Source organism: Heterodontus francisci, chromosome 24 (assembly GCF_036365525.1).
Source record: "Heterodontus francisci isolate sHetFra1 chromosome 24, sHetFra1.hap1, whole genome shotgun sequence".
NCBI lineage: Eukaryota > Metazoa > Chordata > Chondrichthyes > Heterodontiformes > Heterodontidae > Heterodontus > Heterodontus francisci.
This window is the reverse complement of record NC_090394.1, coordinates 57521933-57536218: the sequence shown is the minus strand read 5'-3', so window position 1 is coordinate 57536218 and position 14286 is coordinate 57521933. Positions and strand designations below refer to the sequence as shown.

At 44.9% G+C, this 14286-nt stretch overlaps 1 protein-coding gene across 1 annotated transcript in view; it reads right to left on the bottom strand.

Annotated features, from left to right (window-relative positions):
* Positions 1-448: 448 nt before the first annotated feature.
* Positions 449-14286, bottom strand: part of shisa9a (shisa family member 9a) — a 298455-nt gene continuing 284617 nt past the window's right edge. Inside the window, exon 4 of the mRNA XM_068056856.1 lies at positions 449-939. Within this exon, the coding sequence (XP_067912957.1) occupies positions 566-939 (374 nt within the window). The 3' untranslated portion in view covers positions 449-565. The remainder of the gene's footprint in view (positions 940-14286) is intronic.

The following is a 14286-nucleotide window of genomic DNA, read 5'->3' as shown; positions in this document are numbered from 1 at the left end:
TCTTGTAGCAGAATACTGAATGCAACATCAACAGAGATTAGAAGAGGGATGGAGAGAACGTGGGACTACCAACCATTTCTTAAGTGAACAGCATCATTATCCATAGTAAAGGCACAACCTACAATACCCAGTCTTTCCAGTGAGACTAAAGGCAGCAAAGAGTCACCAAGCTGACCAAATAGCTCTCTGCTTAAGACAGGGTCTGCTTTATCCACACCCTTCCTTTTCCAAATGTGTAGAGGAAGTTATAAAACTATGGAAAACATGCTACCCAGTGTCTTAAACATTTACACAAGTGATTCCTTGTCTCAATAGCCTTCAATGCCTGAAAACCAAATTGTGCTCCTGCAAAGTGAAATACTGGTCTTTTTTTTAAAAAGAAAATCACATTTTTTGTGTATTTTTAACACGAAGTCCATTATTAAACCTTCAGTGTGTATTGCTCATTTTTCAAACTTTAGTTCAACAGCCCAATCGCATTAGCCAACAACGCGAGTCCATTCCAAAATGGTTTAGTTCTCAGTCAGGAAATACTTTCCCTTAAAAAAAAATTTGATGATCATCATCACACTGTCACTTCTGTTTTGCTGTTGGTTACAAAGTACGGCTGCTGCGCCATGTAATGCTGTGGCTGAGGACTGGTTTTCTCAGCCAGTGGGCCCACCGTGCAGGGCCTCTTGTTGGCATAGGCCTGCCGTCGGATTGTTGTGTCGTTTGTGTCCCAGGTTTTGTAGTCTGCATCGAAGACCAGTGGATGTGTGTGCATCTTGGTAATTTTGTTTCTCTGCCCAGGTAGCTTGGCATTGTAGGTGTCTGAGCTGTGCGCTGGGTCCTCGTGGTCCATCGGCATCTGCACCGGATGCAGTGGCAGGGTCCCTTTCGCCGCTAGTTCTGCAAAACGTTGGCGTTTGGCAAAGAAGTCATCATTTGCCTTTTCAGCTAAGAAACATGAAAAAAGGAGAAATAAGGATTGGTCATGTGTTCTAACCAACTGAATTTGAGTTGGATCATCATTACTGAATATAATTTCAATGTTAGAGACAACAATTTCCATTTATAAAGTTCCTTTAACTGAGTAAAATGGTCCAAGGCACTTCCCAGGCGTATTATCAGATAAAATTTGACACCAAGCCACATAAACAGATTTTAGGACAAGTGGTCAAAGGGGTCGGTTTTAAGGAGCAACTTACATGAGGAGAGAGAGGTAGAGAGTTGGAGGGCCTGATTTTAACTCTGTAAGTGAATGGATTTTGAGTGAGTTAAAATCAGGCCCTGGCCAAAGTCGGAGAGGTTTAGGGAGGGAATTCCAGAGCTTAGGGTTTAAACATCTGACGGCATGGCTGCCAATGGTGGAGCAATTAAAATCGGGGATGCGTAAGAGACCAGAGTTGGCGGAGTGCAGACATCTTGGAGAGGTTTGGGGGCTGGAGGAGATTACAGAGATAGGGAGGGGCGAGGCCATGAGGGTTATGAAAACAAGGGTGAGAATTTTGAAATCAAGGAACCATTGTAGGCTAACGAGCACAGAAGTGATGGGTTAGCGGGACCTGGTGCCAGTAAGGATATGAGCATGGAGTTTTGGATGAGCTCAGGTTTACAGTAGGTGGTAGATGGGAGGCCAGCCAGTAATGCATTCGAACAGTTGATTCAGACAAGCAACACTGACAATCAGGCCAATGTATGATGGAGGCCCAAAGGATAGCATTTTTTATTTAACTTGGTTGCATTTTATACCAACTTGATCCAGTTAGTAGAACCATTCAGCTTTGCCCAAATAAGTTGCACTATCCCAATTTCCAATATGAAACTTGCCCACATGTATACCTGTGACATCTCTCATTTCAATTTGCTTAGCTTCGAAAATAAATATTCCCCCTCTTCTCTGCCACAGTGAAGCTTATCACGGCAAACCATCCAGCGGGTGGAGTTTCCACTTTGGGCACGATCGGTGATCCAGGTGCAAATTGCACCCCCAATTGCGCTAGTTTTGCAAAGTATTTATTTTTCTCACTCAAACTCATTTGCATATCACTGAACATAAAACCTACCACAAACCAGTGCAATCAGGCAGCATTTTAGAACATAATTAAAAAAGAATCCTTTATTAAATCTTCCATGATATATTTAAGAGTGGTAACATGGTGCAGTTTTATTAATACAGCTGAAAATGGGTTTTCACAAAAATTAAGCACTTTTAGTCAAGTGTCTTGTCCGCTATCTGTGGGTAACCCTAATGTTAAATGACTGAAAATAACTTTCTAATGCTAAACAGAACTACTTACTAGTTAACTTGGTGTACAGTTTCTTAGTAAATGAAAGAATACATATATTCCAAATGTCATGCAGGCCTCCACCTGCCAAGAATGAGGCATATTAATTTCTCCAAATGGACATTAAATTTCAAATTGTTGCTGGGAAGAAGAGAAGGTCTGATACAAGGGGTTGCCAAGCCCCTGGCTGGAAGGAAATTTATGCATATTAACAGACACTGCTTGGAACAAAGGACCATTCACTGACCAACCCAATACACAAAGCCAGGAGTGGTTATACCAGTCACGTGACAATCCTGCTGGCCAACTTGGGGACTTTTAAATTGTAGAGACAGTGTTTCAACTGGCAGAAAGCTATTTTCTCCTGGACTGAGGCAGACCTCCTCTACTGTCTGCTCCCATCTCTTTCTCACAGAATTCCAAAACCCACTGAAGACACGTGAACCCCAAGAGAGAGAAAAGTCTCCTACAGTGAACAAAGTTTAAGAAGAATACTGGGCCCCAACGAAACGCAAGACATATCTTCAATCAAGGACTCTACAGCGAGCTCGAAGTACAGTAACAAAAAAACTCTCCTCAGAGATTGCTTCAAATTTTTCCACTTTATTTTTTCTTCTGCTCATTTCTGTCCCTATCGGCATGTGTGTATCGTGTATGCATGCTAATGTGGATGTATTGTGTATCCGTAGGCGTTAACCAAATCAGAGTTTAAGTTTAATAAATTTCACTTTTCTTCTTTAAACCTAAGAAAGCCTGTTTGTGCTGGTTTCTTTGCTTTATAATTGGAAAGTGGTGAACAAGGATTCACCAAGGGGGAGCTCAAAACACAGTGTGTTTAAAAATAAAACCCTGTTACAGTAAGGCAGTTGAAGGCTGATAGGGAACCCTAGACCTCTTTCTCACCTGGTCATAACAGAAATCTTTTCAAACATGCCTATTAGTGCCCAAAGGAAGCAGCTTAATATTAGGATCCTCCTTGAAGGACCGGAAACAGGTGCAATTAGCAGAAACTCGCAATGGTGATTACTTTGATCTGTGGGTGTGGCCAGATATGTGGGTGGAGATGGCTTCAAGCATGATGCTTTTTAAACCAGTGCAAAATATTGTGGAAACTCGATTTGCGCTGGACATAATTTGTTTTGAAATGTTATCTTTTGTGCTGGTTTAGCGGATTTCAGGCGAATTGTGTTGAGAAAAAACAAACAGTGCAAACTAGTGGAAACTCCAGGCCTCAGAGTTAATGGGAATATTTTTCAGCCTTGCTTTTATGGTGTGGGGTCAGGAGAAAGGGCATGGGGAAACTTTAGAATCATTTGCAATTGCGTAAGGTGAGAGATGCAAGGAAAGAGAAAATGACCAACCTGTTCATACTGTAGAAACTATCCATTCTGGGTTTGTCGTTAAACTGATCAATATAGTACTAAATTTAGGAAAGAATAGCTAGGGAATCCAATGAACAGAGCGAGAAAGAATTTAAATGTGGCAGATGGTAAGAAACTAAGTAACATTTGGAACGGACTATTCAAAACTAATAGAACTAAATAATAATATTGAGTGTCCATTACTGATAAAGGAATTTTTGATCTTAAACATGTTGATGTTTCAAAGACACATCTGGCAGAAGTGTTGCTAGGCAGCTGCTTTACATATTTCCTCATACACTCCACACAAGTATAAGCCAGTTAGCACTGCTGCAGGCAGCAAGTTTCACATGTTATTGCTTCTCCTTCTCCAAGGAGTTTGTTCTGCCAAGTGGATTGCAAGGGTGGTTAAGTATTCCTCTTGGTGTTTGTGATTTCTTCAGCTGTGTTATTTCACTGTAAAATACATCCATTGTGAGTATCATTGGAGAATTGCTGCCAAAATAAGACTAAGGCATTGCAATGCAGTTTTAAACCAATTTTAAGCTTGGGGACATTTTATTTATTTATTGATTCTGTTCATCAAGGTGATGGATGACTGTACTCAGGAATGCAACTTTATTTCACCTTTTCTACCTGGTGGCAGCATCACACAATCTGCAGTAAACGTGGGCTGGTGGCAAAACACAGCTCACCAACATTATCATGGCAATATTTCTCAACCTGCCTTTTAGAAGAACTTGCCTTGTCCCCTTCCCATTACACTGGTGTCAAATTTTGTATGTTCTGGCAAAATTACTGAATTAGTCCCAGCTATCTTTGGATGTGTGGATTTGCACTGTGACGTCTGGTTGACTGGGCAGACTAACTGGACGACACTATTCACCTCTCTTAGGACCTTAACCTCAGTGAGACTGTAGACTGGTAAAACCTTCGACCTATTCTAAAATAAGAGATCACAAAGGTCATAGAACAACTGTTGTTCCAACACTGCACCACCTCCTGGTTAGAGACGCAGTGGCTCTGAATTTCCTCATTATCTTCAGCATTTACTCTGTTGTTAGGCCCTGACTGCGCCGATAAAAGAAATTTGCACTTTATCGTATTATGCTGCTTATGTATTGCTATTTCGCTAAATGGAAGTACCCCAATCTGTTAAATAGTGCAAATCTCACATCCATCAAAGCTGCACTGTTCATGAAACAGAAGTTTATGCTACTCCGGCAATTGATGTAACTTTCACTTCCTAAAACGTCTAACAGCTCCTCCCTAGAACTTCAGATATGTCTAGTGAAGAGTTAGTGAACTGAAGAGGACACAGATTTCACAACCTGATTATAGGCTTCTGAGGAATATGTTTTATGCCCCTTTCTTTACACTTCTGAATCAGTGATGTCTGAACTTCAATTTCCTCTTATCCTAGAAAATCATTTTGCAACCTCCACCCTTCCCAAGCCCACACATTGGCTTTCCCCATTGGCATGTTGCTCTATGCCATTATAATGGAGCAGGGGTTGCAGCAGTGATAGGTCCCTTCCAGGAGAATCCGATCACACGGCTGAGGACAGCAGCCCATAGGCATTGGACTCCCCGGCTTGTACGCAGTCTGCACCAATTGGGCCTCTTCAAGGAGCAAGCTGTGCATCTGATGGCTGTGCCTCTCCAAGGATGTTATTGGGCATCTCTGCCAGCTTCAGGCATGAAGATTTTCAGACTCTCTCCGCTGCCCCAACTGATCTGTCTGTGCAATTAAAGTGACAGCAGCCATCAACCTTTACAACACTGCACTATGCCAGGCTGCCACAGGACACCTGTGTAACATGAGCCAGTGAGCTGCTGAAGTTTGCATCATGCAGGTGATGGGCAACCTCTTTCATACAGCAGCCGAATATCTCCAATTGGACATCACCCCCAGGCAGCTGAGGCATGATGCCAGGATAGCTAGATTCCCCAGGTGAATCACATCTGAAATATTGTGTACAGTATGGGTCTTCTTATTTAAGGAAAGATGTAAATGCGTTGGAAGCAGTACAGAGAAAGTATACTAGACTAATACTTGGAATGCATGACTTGTCTTATGAGGCTAGGCTTGTATTTGCTGGAGTTTAGAAGAGTAAGAGGTGACTTGATTGAAACATATAAGATCCTGAGGGGTCTTGACAGGGTGGATGTGGATAGGATTTTTCCCCTTGCAGGAGAATCTAGAACTAGGGGTCACTATTTAAAAATAAGGGGTTGTCCATTTAAGACAGAGAGGAGGAGAAATTCTTTCTCTCAGAGGGTCGGGAGTCTTTGGAACTCTCTTCCTCAAAAGGCAGTGGAAGCAGAGTCTTTGAATATTTTTAAGGCAGAGGTAGGTAGATTTTTGATAAGCAATGGGGTGAAAGGTTATTGGGGGTAGGCGAAAATGTGGAGTCGAGGTTACAATCAGATCAGCCATGATCTTATTGAATGGCTGAGCAGGCTTGAGGGGCCGAGTGGCCTACTCCTGCTCCTAATTCTTATGCTCGCATGTATGTTTGTATGTGAAGAGTGCCACGATGGCATGCACGTGGCACTAAACGTGCCAATTGAGCAGCCATTGTGAATAGGAAGGGGTTTCATTCCCTGGACGTCCCCCTTTGTCTGTGGTGCAAATCAGGCCGTGACCTTACTCGCCGCAACAAGGGGACATCAGAGGGAAAATTCTTCAGGGTGTCTTCAACAACCAGTCAACTACACACCCTACCAGATGACACCAAAGCAGATACCTTTGGCCAATTTATCAAGAAACCACAGCTATGTGAAGAGGCTGAACTTACTGTATTGAGACTTATTGCAATGCTCATAAATGACAAATCATGACCCAAAGTGCTGAATGTATTTCAAAGCAAATATTTCTTTTATTGCAAGCTAAGGGAGTGGAAGGTTTTGTGACGGTAACGTTCGCCAGTTAAGGAGTGTGTGATAATTGTTGGGGATAATGGGAAAGGCAGAGAAGGAGATAAGGATGCAAAGCAGAGGAAGAGTTTTTCGAGTTGTACAAGGCAGCTAATGTATGTTCGAGTAGTTGACAGCACCTTTATCCAGAGTGTGGAAATGTAAGTGTTGCTTTAAGAGGTTGATGTTGGTACCCTAGGTGGGCAGACAGGAAAGACAGCATGTGGTGACAGGCTACTCTTGTTTACACTTGTGAAGTGTTTTAATTTCTTTCTGCACTGTTGCCTAGTCCTGGGTGTGTGGAAGTTGGGAGGCAGGACCAGAGCCAGACACTAGGCTAAATTTTCAGGTCCCACCATGGGGCAGGAATGGAGATGGGCAGAGAACGAAAATACAGGCACCTGCCGGCATGTCAGTTTTCCGGTGCCGGAGTTTCATCAGGGTTGGGGGAGGGCAGTCCAGAGATCCCTCCTGATCCATTAACCATGGCAATTAGATCATTCAAGAGCTCATTCAGAGCTTGCTGAGGGGCATGTTCACATCTTGATAGGAGCAAATCAGGTGCATGGAGGCAGACACACAGCAGGAAGCTAGTCATGGTTGGCCCAGGGCATTAGCTGCGCCTCATGAAAAGGTGAATGCCACAAAGGGGGTTTTGGTCATTGGCACACAGTTGCCATTGGGTCAGCACAGGTTGCAGGGAGAGGGGTCAGTAAGTGCGCGGGAAGTGCAGGAGGTCGTCACCTTGCTGGCAGCACAGGGCCATTAGAGGAGGGGTCAAGGCTTCCAAGCATAATTGGGGGATCACCTGAGCACAAGGAAGGCAGCAGCTGGCAATAGAGGCACAACTCTCAGAATTTGGATTCAGTGATGATAAAGAGCAACATCCTCCTCAAGGAGGGCAGAGCCCTGGGCATCAGGAGCACAAGAGAGAGGGATGAGGGACAGAAAGGCAATGGAGGCCATACCCTCAGCATAGAATCTACCGGCGAAGAAGGAGCTACCTTGATATGACCGAGACACAGTGCCGCAGGAGACTGCAACTCTCCAGGCAGATGGTCACAGAGATATGTGACCTCGTCACTGAAGACTTCAGACCTCACAGCACTGCTTGCCATGTCCAGCCAGTAACCGTCAACGTCACTATGGCCTTGAACGTCTTCACTTGTGGCTCCTTCTAAGGATCAGCTGCGGCCCTTGATGGCATCATGCAAACGGCTGCCAGTACATTCAATTACAGACAGACTTGGCCTCACAGGCACAGAGGGCAAGTTGGTTTCATCTCCATTGCCGGATTCCCCCAGGTGCAGAGCATCATCAATTGCACCCATGTGGCCATCAAGACACCCAGTAACTGCCCAATTAGATTCATCAACAGAAAGGCCTTCCACTCCCTTAACATTCAGCTGGTGTGCAACCACAACGAGAGATTCCTGCATGTGTGCACTCGCTCTCCTGGCAGCTACCACAATTCCTTCCTCCTCCAGCAGTCCAGGCAGCCGCAGGTCTTCATTCCAACCCTCAACCTACGTAGATGGATTCTAGGGAACGAGGGACATCCCTTGAACAGATGGCTACACACCCCTGTATGAGAACCCGAGACAGAGGCACAACAGCTGAAACCATCTGCTCACTCAGCCAACCATTGAGCTGGCCATTGGAGTTCTGAAAATGTGCTTCCGGTGCCTGGACCAGTTGGGTGATGCCCTGCAGTACAATCCTTTCAGGGTCTCATGTATGGTGGTGGTCCGCTGTGCTCTCCGTTACATGGCCCTTCAGAGAGGTGTGGATCTTGAAGAGCGTGAGGCCCTTGAACAACACAGCTGATCAGAGAAAGAGGAGCAGCAGGACATGGAAGAGGAGGAGGAGGAGGAAGATGCAGAGCACAGAGGTGCCGCCGCTGCAAGGGAGGTGGCTGGGTCTGTCGCTGGGCTTGAGGGTCTTGTCAGGTGCCATTAATGTCAGGGATCATCTGATTCAGGCTCGTTTCAGCTGAGCCCCTCTGACCCAGGAGCAATGACATGATCTGGAACTCACTTTGAGTTGTCTGTGAGAACACTTCCATTGAAGACACAGCCTGGAGCATCTCAATTCTTATCACCAATGAAGGAAGCACATCTGCCTGAGCTTTAACTGTCACCATTCACAGATCCTTTCTCCCTTTCACCACTTCATCTCTCTTCTTCTGTCCCGCCATTAATAAATGGAGCTCACACATCTAGTTTCATGTGTCAATATTTACATGATGCTCCAAAAGACAAAAAATGCACATTCACAAGTGATAGACATCCCAGTGACACACTCAATGCTCTGCCCATTACAGAGGCCACTTCTATGCAATGCTCCCCTTGTGGCCTTGGATGAGGTGGAGGCAGCCTGCTCACTAGTCTCGGTTCGTGGCTGAGATGCACCTGGCAGTCGTCCTTGTTGTGAAGGTGCCAATGGGGGAACTGCGATTGCAGGAGCAGCCTCTGTCCCACTGGGCCCTGCTGCACAGATGCTCCCTCAGTCAGAGGCGCCAAGGAGGCCACTGATGATGATGGTGCCCATGATGGGTGGCACCATCATCCTCCTCGGTAATTGCCTCAGCCCTTGGCTGGTGCTCCAGAGAGCTGGTGGGGGCTGCCAGCTGAGGCCCAACTGGCTTCACCTCCAAACATCTCTGCGCAATCAGCATGACTGACCAGTCAAGGCTACATAGTGTGGAATTCATCCTGTGAAGGTCAGTGTGCAGTTCCTGCAGGCACTCTAAGTGCTGCTGCATATTGCTTTCCATGAGGTTGGCCATTCCTTCAATGGAGGAGTTTATGCGCTCAAAGTCCTGGGCCATGTTGGCACACATGAGCTAAATGGAATCCTCCATTCTCAGCCCATGATTCTTCCCTGCCTCAGGGAACTCGGACATACGGGGGCACATCTGTTGCTGCTGGTCTATGTACAGCCTCCTTTTCTGTGAATCATGAGGCCCTGCGTCTGCACCCTGCTGAGCAGCGTCTGTCCTCCATCCTCAGAGAGGGACTGCTCACAGCTCCCTTTGTCTCTGGCACCTCCTCCTGCACACTAGTGCTGTGCTCATCACCCAGTGCCACCCCATCTAACTACACATGAGGACACACCAAGGTGATTACATCTGTGTTGGTGGAGGGTGCACTTGTTAGGTGTAAAGATGCTTGCTCTGAGCTCTGCTGTTGCTGTGCTTGGCCCGGTGATGGTGAGGGAGTTGGTCTCATTGCCTCGACATCTGCCCCTGTGGGAGAGACAAGAAGAGCTGAGGATTCCTCTATGTAGCTCAGTCTTAGGTATGGTGTCAGACGGGGTGGAGTGCAATGCACCCCCTTAATGAACGCATTGCACTCCCTAATCACCATCTCCACCATGGATTCCCATTTTGACTTACCAGACTTCTTTGGGGTCCGTGACCCTGGCGATGTCCATGGCTTCCTCCTCCATAATGGTGATTACATGTAGATAGGGAACCCTCCACCTCTTGTCTGGATTTGCTTGGGGGTCTTATGGGCTCGTTTCTCGAGCAAGGACAAAAGAGAGCGAGATAAGGCACTGCTGGTCTAAATGGCCAATGCCAGCTGCTCCTATCTATTGGAAGCTGCATATTTCAGTGCTGGCAGGTCCTCAGCAGCAGTATGGATCTGAGCCATTCTGAGCCTGTTCAGGAGCAGCATGGGACCCTGAGGCACCTCAGCTGTTGTGTTTGCTGGAGGGTGAATACCCAGAGGCCAGTCCTGAGGGTTCGGCATTGCACTCATTTTGGCAGAGCAACTAAGGTCATTGAACATCTTCCTACACTACACCCAGTTTCAGTCCACCATACTCTGTCTGCTGACTGTCTCAGGTACCTCCATCCAGGCCTGCTTGGTCTGAGAGGGTGGCCTCGTCCTGCCAGCCTCACTGCCTCGAGGAGGATTTCCAGGTCTGCATCTGTGAATCAAGGGGCTGCCTGCCCCAGGTTCCAGGTCTCTGCCTCTCCTAAGACATCTTTGCAACAGCAGGTAATGCAATGAAATGGCAGCCACAGTAATGGCTACAGTGCTCGGCTTAAATCAGGCCCACACTTGCACAGTCCCACCTCTGTCCCTGCCCCTTCTGGGGGTGGGTTCCGGACCCGGAAACAGTCCCGACATCTGTTTCCCGCCCCCAGAAAGAAAATCCTGCCCACCCTCTCTGTCTGGATCCGCTTGGGGGCATTATGGGCCCATTTCTCGTGCAAGGACAAACAAGAGCGAGATAAGGCATTGCTGGTATAAATGGTCAATGACAGCTGATCCTATCCAGTAGCGGCTACAGTTTACACTCCTAATGAAGACAGCCTTATGGTTTTGCTCAGAAACTCTGGGGGTAATGTTAATCTAGTTCGCTGGATGGGAAACCCACAAGATTAGGTGGAATAAATCTTACACATCAGCTCAATTTTACTCCCCAGTGACTTCAATAGAGAAAATAAACCAGGCAGGGTGTAAAACCAATGCTGCACCCGATCCCGTCAGTTTCTTAATGGGAGGATTAAGTTAAAATTACCTGTCTGTTAATTTCGACATGTTGTTAATGCTTTCGAATGCAATGGGCAAAAGCCGCTTCAGATACAATTACTTTTATGACATTACATTTGATACAAGGAGGTTTGTTGCAAAGCACAACTTACATTCTAATGAATTATACGTCCAGGGTTGATATTATGTCCCACTAATACTAGAAAAAGTCAAATGCATTGAGACTCAATTGTTGGCGAGATATTGGTTTACTTAAGCAATAAATCCAATATGTGTAAAGCTAGGCAAATGATAACGCAGGAAATACAGTGAACAGAGTATTATATCTAATGTTTATTTCATTTGTCTGTTGTCCACTGGTTGCTGTGTTATTAATTTCCTGAATAAGATTTGCCCATTTCATCACAGTGAGAACATGGGAAAATGTTAGAATCAACACAGTGGTCCAGATTCTGCGGTCAGCAGCAAAAATAAATAGCATTTGCCATTCATTACACTTATAGCTGCTCACAGATTTTTTTTGTGGGCTTTTTCATGGTGATCTGACAGTCATCAGGAGAGTGACAGAGTGCGGTGCCCTTTACACAAATTTGTTAGAGTTCTTTGAGGATATAACAAGCAGAGTGGATAAAGGGGAACCAGTAGATGCAGTCTATTTGGATTTTCAGAAGGCGTTTGATAAGGGGCCACATAAAATGTTATTGCACAAAATAAGAGCTCAGGGTATTGGGGGTAATGTGTTGGCATGGATTGAGGACTGGCAGAGAGTCTGGATCAATGGGTCTTTTTCAGGTTGGAAAGCCGTAACTAGTGGGGTGCCACAAGGATCAGTCCTAGGGCCTCAACTATTTATTGTCTATATTAATGACTTTGAGGAAGCGACAGAGTGTAGTGTATCCAAATTTGCTGACGATGCAAAAATTGGTGGGAAGCCATGTTGTGATGAGGACACAAAGAATCTGCAAAGGGATATAGATAGGTTGAGTGGGCAAAAACTTGGCAGATGGTGTTCAATGTGGGAAAGTGTGAGGTAATACACTTTGGTAGGAAGAATAAAAAGGCAGATTATTATTTAGATGGAGAAAGACTACAAAATACTGCAGTACAGAGGGATCTGGGTGTTCTTGCGCATGAAACACAAAGGGTTAGCATGCAGGTGCAGCAAGTACTTAGGGAGGCAAATGGAATTTTGGCCTTTATTGCTTGGGGGTTAGAGCTTAGAAATAGGGAAGTCTTGTTACAACTGTACAGGGTGTTGGTGAGGCCACACCTGGAGTACTGTGTACAGTTTTGGTCCCCATATTTAAGGAAGGATATACTAGCATTGGAAGCAGTTCAGAAAAGGTTCACTAGGCTGATTCCTGGGAGGAAGGGGTTGGCTTATCAAGAATGGCTCAACAGGTTAGGCCTTTATTCATTGGAGTTTAGAAGAATGAGAGATGATCTTATAGAAACATATAAGATTTTAAGGGGACTTGACAGGGTAGATGTTGAGAAGATGTTTCTACTAGTGGGGGATATCTCGAACTAGGGGACATAGTTACAGAATAAGGGGGCACACATTTAAAACTGAGATGCGAAGGAATTTCTTCTCTCAGAGGGTGGTGAATCTCTGGAATTCTCTGCTCAGAGAGTTGTGGAGGCTCGGTCACTAAATGTATTTAATGAGGAGGTAGATAGATTTTTGAAATCTCAGGGAGTCGAGGGTTATGTGGAGCAGGCCTGAAAGAGGAGTTGAGGCCTGGGACAGATCAGCCATGATCTTATTGAATGGTGGGGCAGGCTTGAGGGGCTGAATGGCCTACTCCTGCTCCTATTTCTTATGTTCTTATGTTCTACAGGCGTTCTGGGGCCTGTGTGAACAGGGCAAGCAAAGGCATTAAATACAATATTCTGTTCACTGTATTTCCTGCGTTATAATTTGCCTGGTTTTACACATATTGGATTTATTGCTTAAGTAAACCAATATCTCACTAACAATTGAGTCTCAATGCATTTGACTTTTCCTAGAATTAGTGGGACATAATATCAACCCTGGACGTATATCTCATTAGAATGTAAATTGTGCTTTGCAAAAAACCTCCTTATATCAAATCAGATTGAAGAATCCTTACTGATAGACTCACCATGATTCCTACCTCAAAATCCAGGTTGCTACATATGTACATATATGTCTTTTTATTAAACACCTCATGCTCAAAAATCAGGGAAACAAGTCACCATTTAGTTGAATTTTGTAATCCAGAATGCTCAATTACTCAGCGTCATTGTAACAGATTACAGGTGCTCTTACATTATTTGGCTTCTGTCCTAGATCACTTGCATCCTACAAAGATAAGTCACTTAACAGAGCCTCCATTTCAAAAGTACACTTGTAGTTACAAAACTCTGGACTGGAATTTTGCTACTGTGCCTAGAAACTTCCGTAAAATGTTTGAATTCCTACTGGAATATTCTATGGCGTTATAAAACTGCAGTTTCTGTCATCAAATCAGCTGCAATGATTCACAATTACTACAGCCCATAATCTACTATAATATTTATAATCGTCAACCTGACTCAGTTGGTAACACTTGGTAGCAGTTTTACCTCAGATACAGAAAGTCATCGGTTGAAAACCCCATGTTAGGACTTGTGTGTTAAATCTAGACCGACATTTCAGTGTAGTGCTGAGGGAGTGCTGCAATGCAAGATGTGCCACCATTTGGATGAAGGGTACTGTTTGAAAAAGAGCAGCGAGCTCTTCTGGTGTCCTGACCAAGATTCCACTCTCAACCCACACACTAAAATGAACAGATCGGTTAGCAACTCATTTGCTGTCTGTGGGACCTTGCTGCACACAACTGGCTGCCACATTTGCCGATATAACAGCTTGGAAAGCATTTAATTGGTTATGAAGCACTTTAAGAACTCCTCAGGTTGCAACAAGGCACTATATATCCTTTAGATTATTCTGCTTGCAGGGCCTCAGCTTTCTTGAGGATGCACATTATAACGAAGTAAAGCCATTAGCTTGTTTCATGTAGTTTCCTATAGCAAAGTCTAATTTTCTCACAGACAGTGAGGCTGAGCAAAATCTAATTATCTGATTTCTTGTTGAATTTGATGTTTGGGACAAAACTTGCCCAGAAGGCATGCTACAACATTTCATGGCAGAGGAATCTTGTCGATTGCAGTCCTACAGCCTAAAACCCATTTCCTCAGGCGATGAAAGGGTGGCCATTTGAGAGA